The 19,675-nt window shown below is 39.3% G+C and overlaps 1 protein-coding gene across 1 annotated transcript in view; it reads left to right on the forward strand.

Moving 5' to 3' along the window:
- Positions 1–232: 232 nt before the first annotated feature.
- Positions 233–19,675, forward strand: part of LOC119891776 (phospholipid-transporting ATPase ID-like) — a 48,446-nt gene continuing 29,003 nt past the window's right edge. Inside the window, 3 exon segments of the mRNA XM_038703633.1 lie at positions 233–388; positions 14,737–14,818; positions 17,539–17,597. Coding sequence (XP_038559561.1) covers positions 14,776–14,818; positions 17,539–17,597 — 102 coding nt within the window. The 5' untranslated portion in view covers positions 233–388; positions 14,737–14,775.

Below are 19,675 nucleotides of genomic sequence, written 5' to 3' on the forward strand. Positions count from 1 at the left end.
TTCATTTAAGTTTACCGTGCGGTCAAAGATGTTCCAAACTTCTTAATTACGACTATACGCCACGTGACCAGCCATTTATCTTGCCTCTGTAAGTGTTTTTGCTAATAAACGTTTCCGTGTTTTCATGACAAGAGTTGAATTAATAACTGAATGGAGGAAAGAAACACTGACTGCGCCCACGATGGGGAGTGGAGAGAGGAGGAGGAGGGGAGAGCATGAGAGAGGGAGGGGAGTGGAGTAGGAGGAACAGAAGCGGGTGGTGGGAAGCCAGGAGGAAAACATTAACTCTCGTTTCTTCTTGTAGTTTGGAGATTTTGTTGTTTAATTCCACGGACTGCTGGCGACGCGCAGCTCCGCCGGGACGCACCGCACGAAGCCAGGACGCACGGTAAGAAGACGCTTTTACTGACCTTGGAGGGGTCAAGGTGGAGCGGGGAGAGGGGTCGACATGCTGAGATGGATTTTGGGGAGAGAAAGGGAAGAGATGGAAGAGGAAGAGAGAAAGGCAGACGAACAGGAAGCTGTAGTGAATGGGTAACAACTGTCTGCGCTGCCCTCCGGGGAGCCCGCCACGGTAAAAGAAACGGAAAGAATCAAAGACTGAGGTGAAGGAGGAGGAGAGAGTTGGCAAGTCTGGGTTTGGGAAGGGAAATACCTCAGCTTCACTCTCTTGTTTTCTCTCAGGACGAATATACACCCACTGTGTGCACTTCCACAACAGCAACTTCACGTGTTGGGCTACTTTGGTTCTGTGTTGGTTAAACTGAGCTGCTGTTTGCTGAAACTCATCCAAAACTTCTTTTTACCTAAACTTATAGGTACTAAAAACCTATACTTTTTGTATAAGACCGAAGTGTGTTTAGTTTTTGTGATGATGCCCGATCACCGCAGGACGGTTTAGCTGTCAAAACATGATTTTATTTCTTGGTTTCGCTTTGAAATAAAGGTTTCAGTCTGTAGTGTGCTGCAGAGGAACACATTGGATTAGTAGCCTAATGATCATAAGGATGATGTTTATAAAAACTGTGATCTTAGGCTACAGATACTGTAGTTGTAGGTAAACTACGGTTTTGCGGTGATGAGTAACTTCTACATCATTATATCGCGGGAGGCAGTGAAGTGCTCATATCCTGCAGATCATTCTCTACTCACAGAAAGTAGTTTGATGATCGCCTACTACGCTGCAGCGGTAGAAAGCTGCTAACTAATTACATTTACTCAAATACTGTACTTAAGTACAACTTTGATGTACTTTAGGCTACCTGAGTATACCTTTCCTCCACTGCATTTATTTTATCTTACTTTACAAATTCAGATTATTGATACAAAATAGAAATCAACTAAAAGTTGTTATGTATTGTTATACCTGCTTTAAGCATTAAAGTGATAGACACATTAATCCTCCTGCATGTTGAAGTGTCCATGGGCACACTGAACCCAAAGTGTGAATGGAGGTTTACTTTCTGAGGAGCGGTTGACACCTTGCATCAGTAGGTGAATGTGACAGTGCTTGTACAATGCTTTGAGTGCTCAGAAGACTAGAAAGGTGCTATTTAAGTGCAGTCCAGTCATAATGCAGTGATACTCTTCAATGTGTAAGAGTATTTTTACACTGTGATACAACAAATTTTACTTGAGCAAAAGATCTAAGTACTTTCACCACTGCTCAGTTGTTAAGTGGTGTTGTGGTGTAACTGTCTGACAACTCACAGTTGTTAACTGTCAGCTACAACTTTAAGGAGACATTGACTTTAAAACACATTTAAATTAAATGTTTCTTTTGTGTGCCTTTATAATATTAGCACTATTTTTGCGTGCTATAGTGACAGATCTGCTTTGACACGTTAGCACTGCTTACACTGATAGTGATGTTGATTTTCTGAAACAAATGGACAAATGCAAAGAACATGACATCAGATTGAGATGTTTGCCCACTAACCCAGCAGTTACATGGACATATTTCCATTTTTTAAAAAGCAAGGTGCATCGAAGTGTCTTTCTAGAGATTGGGATTATTAAGCCTATCTGAAACATGACAACATATGCGTCACTTTTTATAGACTGTTTTTTAGATTTATACTGACAGCTATAACACATTTTGTTGTCATGCTTTATGTTTCTATGCACACTGACATCTCTCAACTTAATATTTTATATCTTAGTGTTGTAATTTGTGCAGTGTGAATTACAGAAAAAAGGAAACTTATCCTTTCTTGTAAGCCTCAGTAGTAAGCCCAATATTCACAACTTTTTACCAGTACAGGCAAATCATGCATGCAGCCGTGGAGTAGCTTTTACAATTTGAGTGTCTCAATAGTTAAAAAAACTTTGCCTGTCTTGTCTTTTATTATATTTATTAGCATCTCCCTGAATATAACATAATCGTCAGAAGGTTACAGGAATGCTGTGTACTCTTGTAGTCCTCTACCCTCTATCGTCAACCGCTTATCCTGTGTACAGGGTCGCGGGCCTCTACCAATACAATGCACTTAAATTTAAGCGGTTAGCGGTACAAATGATTTAAAAAAGCAAGGAATTAGAGAAACAAGAGTCTGTACTTGAGCTAAATGCTAATGTCAGCATGCTAACAAGCTCACAATGACAATGTTAACATGCTGATATTATGCAGATAGAAGGTTCACCGGCTTCATTTAGTGTGTCAGCATGCTAACATTAGCTGATTAGCCCTAAACACAAAGTACAGCTGAGGCTGATGGGAAAGTCATTAATTTTGATATTTGATCATGAACAAAAAGTATTGGACAAATTAAATGGGGACTTGATAATGGCGCTATAGAGAAATTGGCAATGAATCAGCAAAGTCATTACACTTCACCCTGAGGGGGAAATTAGTGTCTGTACTAAATTTCACAGCAGTTCATCCAATAGTTAAGGTTGGTGTTGAGTCCACGGTTCGGTTCAGACCCTGACTGAGCCACAGTTCGGTTGGTACCTCGTTTTTCTACTGTTTTGATTTTTTTTTCCATCATGGGTTAATTTAACTAGGCTAACTTGCAGGCATGATCACTCAATCATGACTGGACCAACAGAGTCACGTGACACGCAGTTGGAAGACAATAAACTAGGTTTACCCTATAATATTTACAAAATATAAGCCTACAGCTTGCCCTAACTTTAAATATAGTGTTTCCCACATATACTTTACCTGGGTGGACCATGCAGGTATATTAGCAGCTGCTTAGGTGGGCTATATTTGGAGACCCATCCATCCATGCATCGTCAAAACAGCTTATCCTGCGTAGAGGGTCCAAGTATTTGGAGACTCATTTTTTATTTGACATGGTGGACATTACGGAGCAACAGTGAACGCACCTGTGCAGATGTCATTCATCCTCTCACGACCATGAATGTCTGTGTACAGGTTAATCAAGTCAGTGGTTGCTGAGCTATTTCAGTCAGAACCAAAGCAGTGGACCAACAGACAGGCCAACCAACATTGCCATCTCCAGAGCCATGCTGACAAAAAAGGGGAAACAACAACAAAGCAACGGGAAAAAAAACTATACATATAATGAACATTAATGTGATTAAAACTTACTAAGGTGAAGTACTTTAGGAAAGCAACTCTAAATGATCATGAATCAGAGTGTGTGTGTATGCATGTGTATAACAGGAGAAAAAACTGAAGCAGTTTTAGTTTATTAGAAAGAAAATGATGAGAGATGTAACTTAGAAACCTTGCATGTGATTGAACATGTGATTAAACCTCAGCTGCTCCATCTACACTGAACTGATGAGGGTCATGTAAGGTAATTCCTTGAATTTGATCTCAATCAATAACTTCTATTGCTTTGTGCAATAATTAATTTAATGTGGGTCAAAATCCAAGTTCGTGCAACAACTTGAAAGGCGTTCGTTGTTAGACTGTTGTGACGCTGCGTCTGTCAAAGAGTCTCGATGGTACATAAAGGAGGTTATTAAGCTTAAAAGGTCAGTCAAAATGTCAGGGTTTTATCAGGTAAGATGAGAGGAGGAGTGGCTCTGTGGCCTGAGAGGTCAGGTGAATTATTCAGAGGTTGATTGTCTGGGTCTTTTGGTGCGGCACTCAAAGGGCCCATACTGTATTGTGCTGGCGTGTCATAACAGCATCTCACATTCTTGCTTTGTTAATGTTTATCATCGGTGGGAAAAAAGGTCTGAACAGGTGATAGGTGTGCATGTGGATATACATCTCTATTCATCAACGTTACAAATCAGTTCAGGTCTCATGTTCTAAACGGTGTCATTCTCTCAAAATGCAAGGTGTGAACAGCTCACACTATGTGAACTTCCTCATTCACTAAAAGTCCATTATACTGAGGAAACTGTCATTAATCTGTGATCCACAGGAACCTTTAAAAAACATCATTCCTATGTCACCTTCTATTTGTTTATTCAACTTAGTTGTCAGTTAGATCAAAACTGATTCTGTGGTCGTAACATATTTTGAGTGACAGGTCAAGGGAAATCTGATAAAGGGGAAATTAATAAACAACAGTCAGGACTCTGCTCTGGCTTTGGCTGTCTGGCTGATTTTGCTTTTTTGCCAAGAGTGCTGGAGGAATTTCTGAAAAGCTTTACTTAAGTAAAAGTACCAATACACCAGTGTACAAATACTCAATTACAAGTAAAAGTCCTGCATTGAAAAGTGTTGTTAAGTTAAGTACATTAGTATCAAAAGTGACTGATAGCCCCTGTGACTGAGAAATTGTGTAAGCAGCATTTTACTGTCACAGCTGCTCAAGGTGGATCTAGTTTTAACTACTGTATATACAGTTAGTTAGTTAAGTCCAGTAGTTCCCAGCCTAGGGGTCGGACCCCTCCAAAGGCTCACCAGATAAATCTAGACGGGAGATTACAGCAGACGAAAGTTCTGATTACACAAATCATTTTCATGGTTTAGAATTTTTCCCTTGTCTTTGCATTTTGTGAAATATTGTAAAATTGAACTGCCTTTTAAAGCTGGGGTAGGCAGTGCTGGTGAAACTGGCAAGAGACAGCTAGATTTTGAAAGTATCCAACTGGAAATATCCCACCCCCTCTCTTTAGGCCTCCCTCCAAAGCCACTACCCCCAAAACACATGCTCATGTGCAATGAGTGCAATGGCATAGTGCACTCAGGTAGGTAAACAGACAGGCAGGAGAGCCAGCTAATCATTTCATCTGGGCCGAATTAAACGATTGGCCATGCTTATTACAGTGCTGCGACAGCCACAGATCCCAGATTTGTATCACTTTTATGTCAGAGGATTTGATTTATCGATGAATATCTTTGTAATGTATAATCTTAATTTGTAACTACAGCTGCCATATAAATGTAGTAGAGTAAAAAGTTAATATTTCTTCATTCTAAAGCTGCAATTGCTAAAAATGGTCTTGAAATTGGTCTTTTCTGGTCTTTGGTGGAATTTACAGGTAATTACTGGGTTGAAAGCTAAAGCACTTTGGGTTGTAATATCTAACATGTTGAAAATATGTGTAGGCTGCAGAATCCTAATAAACTATAAGCAGAAAACCAGCACAGTGGCTGCCCCGGATAAGCGTTGTGTTTCTGTATTTTGTGGTCATGGTTCCTGGCTGGGGCACTGAATTAGCAGAAAAACCAACAGCCAAAGCAAAATATGGTGTGTGTGGTTCAGTGGCACAGAAATACAGTGGAACGAAAGGGCCCCCACCCACAAAGTTGAAAACCCAAAGCTGTACCTTGGCTCAGCATCTTCCAATTATGAGATATTTAAAATTTTAAAATTTGACAAAGACAATCCAACTGACTGCACACAACAAAACATAATTGATAGAGGACAAATTGGTTCACTAAACCCTCAGTTGTTGTAAGTTACAGAATTACAGTAATACAGTGTTCCTTTGCATCTTTTGCAAGGCAAGTTTATTTGTATAGCACATATGAGCAACAAGGCAATTTGAAGTGCTTTAAAACATAAAAGCAACACTGGGCAATATAAAAAGACAAACAGGATGTTTCATACGGGCCTATAATTGGTCATTAGTGATGTGTCTAGATTGTCCTTTTTTTAAGAGTGGCTTGATGACTGCAGTTTTGTGAGGCCAATTATAAACATTTTTGAAAATGCCTGTTGGCAGAATATCAAGGCAGCAGGAGGAAGATTTCAGATGTTGTATTATCTCCTCCAGATTTTTATGTTTCATAGGATGAAATTGTGTCATATGTTAAATTGATTTTAAATAGAAACATGGGACAAAACACATTTCTCCGTGGAGATCATTTCTTACCAGAGACCACTTTCACCTTGACTGGTTCAATGGCATCAATAATATTTGTAATTTTAGAATTCATCATCTACATTCTCATTGACTGAGACCCATGAGAGGGCTGGTGTGGAAGAGAGCCTGGTGTTTTCAGTGACTTCTGTTTGAACATTTGTATGCACGGAAATAGGCTATCAGAGAAAACACATAATGTTCAGAGAGCAATATCAGTCATCACAAGCTTGGAAATGTTCAGACACTTTGAGATGATTAAATCCAGAGTGCGTCCCCTTATTGTGTGTGGGCTCCATCACATGCTGAGTCAGTCACACTTCTTTGTCCTGGGGGTTGTCAATGTGGATGTTAAAATCACCAACAATAACTACACCGCGAAAGTCAAATAATAGACAGCATAGTCATCAGAAAAGGTTGCACACTATTTAGGTGACCTGTGATATTTAGAAATGAAACTGACTCTACAACTGACTAGAGATGGGTATCATTTTAAGTCTGTCAATACTATTGCCAATAAGATACTTGAGTTTGGGTACCAATGCCAAAACAGTATTGTTTTCAATACCTTTGACTGCGTTGTATTCACAGATTATACCAATGTTTTTTGAATTTGCTTTGGTGTTTTGGTGCTAAACAATAAGTATTAAACATGGCAGGTAGATTTTGTTTTTGTATTGCAGACAGTTTCAGCCGTTTGATTAAAAAAAAATCTTTTGTTGTTGTTCTTGGTGATAATCAGCAGCTCAACAAAGTGCAAATACTCCAACTGCACAGCCCTTCACCACAGGCTGAACCCCCTGAGCTTAGACTGTGAGTTTCAGTTGAGCTGTGGTTTAGCTGTGGTCAGGTGCAATCCAAACCTCTTTGCAGAAAGTTTTACTCATTTCTGTACTTAATGTAGGATGTAGACATTTTTCTTCAGAGTAGCGGTACATGTAGGCTTTTGTTGAACCAGTCAGTTTCAGTTTCAGCTTTAAATTGCTTAGTGTCCCTTTAGGACCCTGCAGCATCCCATAGTCACTGAGCATCCTTTACCCGCCTACAGATTACACAAAGTCAATTGTAACCCCACATGTTTGGAGTGTATTTTGCTGTTTGTGTTTTTCCACCACAAATAGCCACGTTACCAACTGTACAGACATCAGCTAGATAGCAGCATCCGCACCGACTCTGTGTGTGTTGTATGTCTGTGCATGTGTATGTTTCACAGCTCATATTTTCCTCCAGACCCTTCTCCCCTTTTCCTCTTCTCTCTGCAGCTGGGAATAATAAAAAAATATATATCAATATTAGTCACAATACCGCTCAAGTTTCAGTACTGATACCAAAACTAAACCTCTTTTGGTACTTGGTATTTAGTGTAGGACACATGAACAAACAAACAAAAATCAGCCCTGCTTGTGTATTGTCAAGTTTTGTATCCATTATGAAAGATTTTAAACTCAGACATCTAAGTTGGTGCCAGCTTTCCACTGACTGTGTACGGAATCTCTTCTCTAAAATGTACTTCACCTTCGTTCTGAAATCAGCTCTACATGTTCAATAAGCTGCTTTGTATCGGTAAACCTTGTTCTCCTTGTATCAAGTGCTTACTTGCTGCTGTTAAGGACACAGTTTGGATTTGTCACTTAATCTTTTTACTAGTGTTTTTTTCGTCTCTACTTAAAGAACTGATCACATCTATAAATCTATAGTTCAGCAATGCATGTCTGAGTAGCTGCATGAAAATAGCATGTTGGTCTAAAAGCATTGTTTCCTCTGAGTTGCCTCACAACTCCCTTTTTAATGGTATACGAGCCCTGTTTTCCACAGAAGTTGCGGTTAGGGGAATTTGCTGGAATTCACTATCACTGCTACATCCTGCAATTGTTGAGTTAATGTAACAGATTTGTGCACTGAATTCTGAAGGCGGATATGGTGAAACAACACAGACGCCCAATTTTAAGTGTATGCAAAATCAACAGTTGCAGGCGCAGCTTTCACACAAGACTAAGGTTTGCTTTTAGAGCTTTTTGACCGGGCAGAAAATCAAAAGAATCAACTTAGCGGCGGTGAAAGCTTTGATTGAAAGGTATTCAGTAACAATACAGGATGTAATGTGAGAGAACAAGCGGACTGGGACATTCTTGAAGGAACACACAATAATGATGAAGGTGAAAGGGAAAGAGACCTTCCCTCTAGAACTGCAACTAACAACTATTTTCATTATTCATTTACCTGCAGATCATTTTCTTGATTAATTGATTGATTGTTTGGTTTGTAGAATATCAGAGAACACAGTTCGTCACAGTTTTATAGAGCTCAAAGTGACACCGTCTTGGACTTGTTGTAGTCCGACCAACAGAAATCCAAAGATATTCAGTTTACAATGATGTTAGACCATGGTGTTGGAGCCCTAGGGGAGATTTGAAATTTGAGTCTCCGTTATAACCTCTTTTAATAGGTCTACATGGCACCTTTTCACCTAAATGATAAATTAATTCATTTTAATTCATAAACTCCTGGACTTTATTCAGCTCCTGTGTTTCAGCAGGTTTTCTGCTCATGTTCAAAACTTTCTGCACATTCAGAATCTCTCCCATAGTGTGATATATTACGAGACGTCATCATTTAATAAGAATTCATAATATTTTTTAATTCTGCCAGGCCTCTACTCTGTGTGCATTATGTTATTAATCCGCTGGTATATAGACTGGTATATATTTATGAACCAGTATATATATATATATATATATATACAGTCAAAAACAGAACAAGGCTGCGCTTCAGTTTTAAGATGTTTACATTGTAAAACTTGTTACTGTCTGGATTCACAGCGCGAGGTGCACATGATTAAAATCGCCAGCGTAGCATCAGCTGGGCAGAGTTGATTTGTGTGGAGTCGAACCTTCTCTTGCTGCGCCCCCTGGCATTTTGCGGCCTGGGCGACCGCCTATGTCGCCTATGCCACGGGCCTGTCCTGTGTAAGACAAGCACAATAATCCAGTTATATATGAGAAGCATCACATGACTGGCTTTTTTGCTTAGAACAGACTTACATGATTAATTGATTGACAAAATATTTGCAGATTAATGTTCTGTTATAGATTGATTAACTAACTAATCACTGTAGCTTGGCCTCACTCTTTAGCTTTACTAAGCATGTCAACTCTAAGCAATAAAGCATAGAGCTGATGATATGCTCTGATAAACACAGTGTTGGCTGCCAGCTATTATTAGCTAGCAGCCGGATAAGACAAGTACTTGTTGATAGAGATGTAACAGAAGAGGTAGGCTGGCGGGTCCTGGAATGCTGAGTCTCTAAAAACCAAACCAGGACTTTTTTTCAGATTTCAGTGAAGACAATTAAGAATTCACAAAATATATCTGCAAGGATTCTGTGAGTTTCATGAAAGCACTGTTAGCGTTTGTGGACGATTTATGAAGGAGCTTTTTCAGACAAGTTTCTGTGGTTCCCTTAATCATGAATGGATTAATGAACAGGCCTACAGGGCACAGGCCCAGGGGCCCAAAGGGTCAGGGACCAAAGTCTCTGTTTGAAATGACTGTTACCATTTCTTGTGGGGAAATCACAAAGCTCTGCCCTGATCGACCACAAAGACAAAAAGAGATGCAAAACAACTATAAAGACACTCGAAACAACCACAAAGTGACAACAACAACTACAAGGAGATGCAAAATAACTGCAAAAAAAATGCACATGGACTACAGAGACATTAATGACCACAAAGACACTACAAAGGGATGCAAAATGACTCCAGAGTCTCAAGATGACTACAAAGATACTAAAACAAAGAGACACAGCATGAACCCAGAGGACCACAAAATGATTGCAGTATTTGTTCTCAGTCTGGGTGTCTTGCTCCTATGTTGAAGGGTCAGGGGACCATTGTCTCTTAATCCGTCCATGCCAATAATGTTTGTAGCCTAAGAAATCCTTAAAGTTTTCTTAACTCTTTCAGTTTATTCTGAAAGCACATGTCTCAAAGCCATGAAAAACTTCTCCACTGTCTCTCTCTCCTCTTGTCTTGGTTACAAAAATTGCCAACTCGTTCTCCTCTACACACCTTTCTCTCCTCCTCCTTGAAAATAGTCCTAATTTATCCAGACGTCTGTTTGCTATTAGACAAAACACACGTAGAGGGGGAACATGCTGGGGCCTCTGAAAACGCAGCAGCTGTGCTCATTGGCTTATCTTTTACTGTGTGGTCACTGTGTGATTGGCTGATCTATGGAAACTATTATGCAACAACTCCTATCTTTCTCCAGTTGTTTCAAGTGTTTGTGGCCTTATTCAAGTCAAACACAGTACATCATTCTGAGTACAGAGCTGTTTTCGTTTTCTTTCTTGGGGGGATGTGTGTGTTTCACGTCAATGTACCAGTGTAAATTTTGATAAGAGCAGTAGTTTGGATGTGGGTCAAGTTTCTCAGGGCTGTTGGATTTAAACTAGGTTCGGTGGGTGGGGCTGGACTACAGCATGTTTAAAGGGAGATAGCATATAACCTTTAATCAGTGTGACTTTAATGTGCATAAGCACCAAAATGTGCCCCTTAGTTATTAGTTTGGAATAGGGCTGCAACTAACAATCATTTTGTTTGAGTAGGAAAACCATGCTTTTTAAACCATACAAACACAAAAAGGCTCTTCAGCCGATTGGATTCACAAGCACCTGTCTATACACACACACACACACACACACACACACACACACACACACACACGCACACACGCACATATTCAGAGGAAAAGGTTCTTTCTTTCAGCTGCAAACAAGCAGTCAGTATCTATAATAGAGCGCTGTTCAGTTGAGAAACCAGAGATCACTAATCGCACAAGACACTCATTCACCTGTGTGACCTCTGACCTGTTAAGCCATTCACAGGTGACTGTCACAGTGGGATACTGTTACCCACCTTTGTTTACCTGGAATAGCATTAATACCAGTGTTTGTTGCCTGCACTTTAAAAAGTAAACCTTTGTGTGAGTGTGTGTGTGTGTGTGTGTGTGAGAGGAAAATAAAGCAACAACAGATAAGTAGGGCATTTCCAAGGCATCACTAAGTTTTAGTGGTGAAGGTGGTTTAAGTTAAACCACAACATGTTTTTTCCGCTGTGGCTTTAAAACTAAGTGTGAAACAATTTTTACCTCATGACTTATTTAAACACCACAAGTTGTATGGTTGATGTACAGTAGTTACACTAGTTACAAAGTTTTATTTTCCCCTTCAAAAATTGCTTTTTGAAGGATATTTTCCAAAGTTTTGGTTGGCAGATGTGAATGACTGAGCTGGCAAGCGTGGGAGTCACAGGTGGATTTTAAAAAAGTGTTTTCTTTACCCTAAAATGAAAGAGACAGTTGCAATATATGCAACAAAAATCTTGGCCCAAAAAAGAGGTCAACTAGACAAACCTAAACTCAGGTTGATTACTTAAAATAAACTGCATCAGACAAAACTGACCTAACAAACTCATCACAAAGGGGAACAAAAAGTATATAATAGCTGATCAGATCCCAAAAAAGAGGGTAACACTGAGAGAAACACTGCCTGCTAAACTACAAATAAAACAAAACAGGACAATTAGTGTTTCAGTTTAAATGTTTTAACAATTCACCAAAACTAAAGTACCAACAAAATTGTATATATTTTAAAGAAATAAACTGAATTGCTCAACAGTAGTAAAACCTAATAATCTCAAATCGTATTGCCTGAATTTGAAAATGGTCTTCAAAAGTTACGAGGTTTAAGTCCTGTTTATAGACACTGACATCGATAAATCATTCCCACACCTCCACTGATCAGATCTGGTAGGAAAACAGACAGATAACAAATACCAAGAAAGCAATGTTCTTCCAGCATGAATTGAGGCAAAGTTGTCAGGGTTTCTGGTGACGCGATGTGGAAGGAATGGAAGTCTGCCTGCAAAAATCACCTCCAACACGTTCATCCTTATTCAGCCTTGATGCAATTAGGGAAAGGATCGACAGCGAGCAGCATGGTTATGGGAAATATGGTAATTTGGACAAACAGCACCACCAGTACCACAACTGTAATCTTTACTCGAGAGCTGTGTTAGTCTTCCCAGCATCTCCATAACTCACCAACCAGTTTTGTCTCTGCGGTGTGTCGACACTGTAGTCAAGCCTGGAAAGTCAGAGTATCTGCCAAAACCGAGAGTGTGAAACTCCGAAACATTCAGAAGTCCACACCATTTGACATTCATATTTAAAGCCTCGTTAAATCTTTCATGATGACGGTAGTGAGTTTAAATGTCACTTTTTCCCCGTTAACCACAGTGGAAACGCCTTGCGTTGCCGGGTTCAGGTGACTCTTTGTTTGGCTGTGGAGTGAACTTGGGGGTTAATTTAGTGGAGCTTCAGAGTGAATGAATTGGTGGACTGTTTGCTTTGAGGGCTTTTATGGTGGGACTTGGTCAAAGAGTGCATATGTGGTGGGTGGCTCCAAGTGTATGTTTGTGTGCATTTGCTCTCTCTCTATATAGTTGTGTTAAAATGTTAGCTAACACAAGAATGTACCAAAAAACATCAGCGTGACCATCTGGACACAGATATATACAAACACAAAAACACAATGGTGCAGACAAAACACACACTGTCTAGCCCATGTGTGCATGTGTGTGTTTTTCAGAGCCTTGGCATTCTTGTTAAAACACACGCATTCTTCAACAAACACATGTGGCTGATAATCATAGCTCCAGCGCTGACGTCACCGTGGCAACCAAAGCTGAGGGGCTGGATGTCAAACACTACTTCCTCAACATGGGTACAGGGCACCAACACAAACACACACACACACACACACACACACACACATGCAAACTTTCCCTCTCACTTATGACCACATTTGCACTTTATTTGCAAGTTATTTTCTCTGGTGAGTTTTGTTATACAGTTTGTGTTTTTTGGACAGTTTCCCTGTTTTTGATTTTTTTACATGTCTGCACAAACATTTACACAATAGAAGTTGTGTTTGTGGCAAAGAGTTTAAGTATCTCCTGGAGGGCAATAAAGCACTCATATAGTAGTAGTATAAGTAGTCGAATCATGACGTTATGATACAACATACAGTTTTTGCTTTTGTTAATAAAGATTTAGATGCATTTAGAGACATTACTGCAGTTATCGCTGTGAGGGCAGGCTGCCATCTTGCATCTGGTTGGAAAGGCTGGAGAGTGAAGAAAAACTCTAAACATGTTTATGCATGCTCATCCCCCAGGCAGTGCTGTTTAGGAGGGAGAGGGGGCACAGGAAACAGGATTTATGGGAAATGTGGTCTTAATGATGAGAAACACTGGCACTAAGATCACCCCTGCTGTGAGATAGAAGTCATCATGATGATGGTGATGGTCACTATTGCAGCTATGGAATTTCCCCAAAGACCTATTGGACACCAAGTGTTAAAACCAGCAGTACTCAGTCTTTTCTACCCGTGACCTTTAATATGATGCCATTTCTGCTTGTGGCCCCTCATCTTAGGGTCCTTTTAAGATTGTTTCATATGATATTTTAGAGGCTTAGATGTAATAAAATCCTGGATCTTCGTCGGACCACTAAACCAAACCACTTAAATAACAGTGGCACACTAACAGCCACTTTTCAGTCTCTCCATCAGACAAACACAGGGGCCAGACACAGCTCTTGATTTCGAGCTCTTACCGTCAGAAGGAGCAGATAGCTGAAGGAGTGGATGTCTGGCCTGAGAAAGGAACCTCCCTCTGAGTCACTCTGCCCTACATGGGAAAAAAGGCCTGAGGGCTGATGCAAACCTGAAGTAACAACCTTCGGGAACCAAGGGGGAAGTGAAGGCAGGACTCTCTCTCTCTAACACACACACACACACACACACACACACACATTTGTTCCTCTATCCCTGTGGGGACATCATGCCTAACCCAATTGTACCCCGAACCCTAAAACCAAGTCTTAACACTCAAAAAGCATCTCTACTGTGGGGACGTAAATTTTTGTTTATGTTAGTGTGAATTTAAATCTGCAAAGCTGAAAACTGGACTGTGAAATCATGTGTTCCTTCATCCTTTCATCTTTATGTGTTTTTTAATTACTTCCCTTTGGCTGTTTATATATATATTACATATGGTGTACCTTTGACAACAGATTTCTATATGTGTACCTTCTCTGCTTGATCTCTAAAATTATCCTGTCAGAATTAATTTTTTTAAAAACAGCTGTGATGGGAACCTGCTTCAACCTCAGTTAAAAGAGCCATACGGCTGGGGAATGATTACCTCAGTGAGCACATTATGGAAAATGCCCTAATGGCAGCTGGCGGGCACTCAGTCATTCTCACTTTACCAGCAATGACGTTTAAACTATCAGTTTCCAGGAGAAAGCTGATGTTTGACTTCTGGGGAGTGTGTGTGTTTATTTACTACCTGGTAATGGAGATACTATGTGACTCAGATGTGTCCCTTGTTCAGCCACAATGTAACAGCTTTCTCTTCTTCTTCACAGACCGGTATGATGGATAGGTAGCAGAAGGAGGAAGAGAAGATGTCGTTCTTTGGTGTAGACTGTGTCAGGAAGAAAGAGAGAGGTAAGCCTTCACCAGATGGACAACACAAAAAAAATGTACTCCTCATTGAGGGTCAGTTTTCATTCTTGACTCGCTACAAGGTCCCTTCAGTAGCTATTCAAGAGCTTTTGATCATATTACACGAACTACCTACACTTATTCCTTAGTGCTAAAAGCAACTAAAAGGAATTGCTGGTAACTGGTTATGAAACTGTTTCAATTTAATACTTTATATGGCCTAAATTAGAAAATGAGACCATATAGAATTCCAATGTCTGTCTGTTATATTTTGTGGTTATAGTTGATTCTGGGGAAGAATCAGCAAAAAGAAAAAGGGGGCAGTGATAGAGCACAAGCGAAAACACGAGTCAACCTGAAGCTGTTGGCTTTGTTTCACCATCATTATATTATAGTTATTAATCTTATATAGCTGCAGAAAGATACATTACTTCATCGCTATGCGTCTTGCAAACAGCTGTTTAAAAACAAAAAATATTAATAGTGTAAATAGTATTAAGTTATGTCATTCTTTCACTTACTTTCAAAACGAATGCACGTGCTAGTCAGATCAAGATCTATTTGATAAGAGGTGGTGGAAACACTACCACTTTTGTCCACAGGGTCCGCCTTAAAGTTATTTATTACGTTAATGTTAAAACATTGATAAGATGATCAACTTAGATGAAGGGCATGTGGGCGCAGCTGATTATAGGCTACAGTCTCTTCAACTTAAAAAACTGTTCCACGCTCAGTGTCCACATTTGGAGAAACACAATAAGCACATGAAAACCTGTGTTGGAGAGAATGTGTTGGAAAACCTTGTGCGTGCAATAACTGAGAGCACCGCTGTTTGCGGGCAGAGCTTTTGACGATACATTTGGTGACTTTCGGGGTGGGTGAAATAGGGTGAAGCGTAGGAGAGCCCTGTTTGCATTTACGCACGGGGCGCAGCAGCGTATCTCCCGACACGCCAACAGGATCAGTCAGAATCCAACGTTAATTAGTATTTAGTGTTCTTCTCTACATCCAGAAGGTCTCACACAAAGTCCAGGTTCATACAGAGAAACTGTCTGGAGGACAGGAGCCGACTCTTGATCAGTCCTGAGCGTCATCAGTGCGTCTACAGTTTTTTAGAGGCTAAAAGTTCAATTCTGTTTGCTCTGCAGTTTCCTCTGTCTATCCTGTCAAGTTTATAACTGCAGTTTTTAGTTTTGCTGCATATACGTCCCACGGTATTTGCCGTGACATTACTGCGCCTGTGGAAACGTTTAAAATGACTCTAATCACGAAAGCAAACCATTTATGGAAACAATCGTACATCAACACAATGAAGAAATCACCTGGAAAGTTAAAAAGGGCCGGTAGAGGTGGGATAAAACTGAGAAAATAATCAGTTGGGTGGGGGGCCGGTAGGATCTAGTGCTTACACGATTATTCAGATATTGTCACAGCCGATCTGCCCTCACACCAATGTAGCTCATATAATCGTGACAAAACAGTACAAACAGCTGCTGACGTCAAATTAAAAGGCTGTACTATGAACCAGAGCATCCTCTGACTTCAGCACTAACCTGTTGTATTTTATGTTGTTATTTAATAACAATAGTGCCCATTATGTAGGTTGCACATGTAATTTGCACACTGTGTTCCTCCCTGTCAATAAAGGGTGCTGCAGCACCCTCTGCACCCCCTTTCCCCTGTGCTTGACTTTACATGTGCCTGGCAATTAAAAGTGCCAATGGAAAGTTAAAAAACAAGACGACTTGCTTTTCCAAAATCCACACTGTACTATTTCCAATCAGGTTTTTAGTATGTAGTGTGTTCATAGTGGAAAAGAAACAAGTTAAGTATAATCAAAGCAGACAGCATGCATTCTAAATATGTGTGCTCTTGATGCACACTATTCTCCCACAATGCAATGCACAAAGGAATTGAAGGCACAAGTCACAGCTGAAAAAATTGTGGGTGGCGGTGAAACTGCTCCAAAAAAATCTTTCAATGAAGTATTGCTATAGGACAAAGCATAAGAATCTTAAGTCATGATAGTGGCTCTTCGAGGATGTACTTTGAGCTAAATGCTAACGTCAGCATGCTAACATGCATACAGTGACAGTCCTAACATGCTGATGATTAGCATGCATAATGTGTACTATATTATTCACCAGCACTTTCACTCATTTTGTAATAAAAAAAAAGCAAGTCAAACATAATGTTTAATGAGATACTCAATACTTGAAATGAGTGTGTCTGTTTGTTAGGGCTGAACGATTGATCGTTTTCAAATCGTTAGCTAATTGTGAAGATGGCGAATAAAATATAGGTTAATTACTCACCAAACAGAGCAGGCACAGGGCGTGTACATTTCACAACAACAAATTAAACTAGAGGAAAACGTGTGTGATGAACAGACACAGGCAGGATTCTCTATACCGTTCTGTGTCTGACTACTCCTTGGTTCATCTGCTCTGTGCTGCTTCAGTCAAAAATAGACTGGCAGAGAATATTGAACTTCAAAACTTCAATAAAAACAAATCGAAACTTAATTGCAATATCTGGCAGAAAAATCGCAATTAGATTTTTTCCCCAAATCGTTCAGCCTTATTGTTTGTTTACTGTGACACATCTGTACTGTCATGTGCTTTAGATAAAACTTTCCATTATAGAAAACTTCAGTGCATGATATCAGTACACACTCGTACATTCATGTAAATTATGATAATTTCTCTGTCTTTTCAAATCAGAGCTGGAGAGGAAACTTCGTGCCAATGACCGCGAGTACAACCTCCTCTTTAAATATGCAGTAAGTTTTAATATGTGCTTGTTGTTTGTCAGACAATTTGTGGTGCTATTGTCCTCTACCAATGGGACTAAAATAGAGAAGGGGATGTACTGCGGATGTGGTCCGCGCACTTTTTAGACTAAACAATTTATCACGGCATTTTGTCAGTGCAGATATTTACAAGAGAAACCCTCTCTTGTTTCTTGCTGCTTGAGTGTCTGGCTTTAATCAGGAGACTGTTATCAGCCAAGATCAAAGAGTTGCTTCTGGCTAAACTCATTCTCTGTGTTGCTGCAGTCGAGGTCAAAACGCAAATGAGTTATGTAGAAACATGCAGTAAGAGGTGTCACTTCTACAATGGCAACGGCTGCTACATTGGCGTGGAGGATAAATATATTTGGAAAGGTTAAATGGAAAAGAGCAGAACATTGTAAATAAGTTACTATTTTGCTCTACTACTAAAAGTAAGTATAATTAGGACATAATGAAATGTTAAAAAAGAAGAAAGAGAAAATGGATATTGAAACAACAAATGGATATAGTGAAATGGGAATTTATAATAAATAATAAATGTATTAAAATATCACTTTTCCAAACAGATGTTTGCTTAAGACAATAAAATAACAAATCAGTAAATGCGGAAAAACTCAAACAGCATTGAAGCAGAGCAACGAGGCAAATCAAAAAGCAAAAGACTCTCCAAAAAATGCACGTACATGTAACTTGGAACTTTGAACACATAAAATGAAAAATCTGAGATGGAAGTTGATTAAACTCCAAACCTTTAATAATCCATTTTCCCTTTAGTTTAGTTAGTATCATAATATTATTTTTGATTAAAATCACCTCCTTACAACTTCAAGGGGATAAAACTAGTGGAACACTCATTTCCCCTGCTTGAATATTTAAACATTTACAGAGTCACTGGGAGGTGTTAGTAAAGGCATCCCGTGATAAAGGCATTCGTGTTTTGGATCTTTGATTGGCCTAAACATTTTAGAGTAGGAAGATATGTCAACCCAGAGTGTTTGACCTTTTATTTACCCTGAGAAGTGTTCCTGGGAAATACACTTCCAAGAAATTCTCTACAGGAATAATCATTTAGTCACCACAAAAATGTGCTTAGAATAGAAGCCGCATATTAGATTATGTTTAAATTTATTATTATAGTTAATATCCGTGAGATCAGACTAAATATTAGTAACTACATCTCAGTACAATTAACAGCACCACAAACTACAACCTCCAAAATTACATAAATGAACTTCTCATAGAGAGGTTTGTTTACAAACACAAACAATGGATTTTAGCTGGTGTTAGATTAGTATAGCAAAGATATGTTTGCAGGATGTGTGGTCATGTCTAGCAATAGAAAAACAGCCTCACAACATTTTGTGGTTTCTCCAAATTGAAGAGAAGAAAATTATTCTATCAATCTCTCAACTGAGTACAAATAGTTTTTCTTTTTTTTGTATACTATATATATATATATTTTTTTTATGTGTACACATGAAGAAAATTCACTGTTAATGACAACATGATAGGACATACGTCAGGATGATTATAATCCATGACACATGGTTTTATAGCCCTGAACTAAAATTAACGTTACCTAAAGCAAAGTCTTTTGGGATGGGCCCCAAATAACAACATTACATCAATATTTCCACATTTGAGGGAAACGGGGTGTTTATAGCTGGATATGTGTGATGTGAGCAATTCAAGTTTGCAAAAATGCTTTACAAATGTTTTATGAGGTGGAGGTAGTACATTCAATATGGTTGTTAGTCCATTAGGAATGTTGAATGTAATAAAAAACATTAGAACTTCACTGTGGAGAAGTGTATTTATTTCTCCTTTAAAGTTCGACCAGCAGACTCGTGACAACCAAAAAAAGAACCACCAAAGACTATCAGCCATCTGCAGGCTTAAGGGACTCTATGTTGGCCCCCATCTCCTCTTGTTGTATCAAAGCATTATTCAGCCCATCATATTCTCCTGCTTCTCTAACATTATCTCTATCTTATGTTGTAACATTATTCTCTAACGTATAGATAATTGGTCTCCCCACACCCAACCTAGCAGAAGTAAACATTGAG

The sequence above is a fragment of the Micropterus salmoides genome, unplaced genomic scaffold (assembly GCF_014851395.1).
Source record: "Micropterus salmoides isolate LMB-PRFRI ecotype aquatic unplaced genomic scaffold, ASM1485139v1 Ms_hic_scaffold_7, whole genome shotgun sequence".
NCBI lineage: Eukaryota > Metazoa > Chordata > Actinopteri > Centrarchiformes > Centrarchidae > Micropterus > Micropterus salmoides.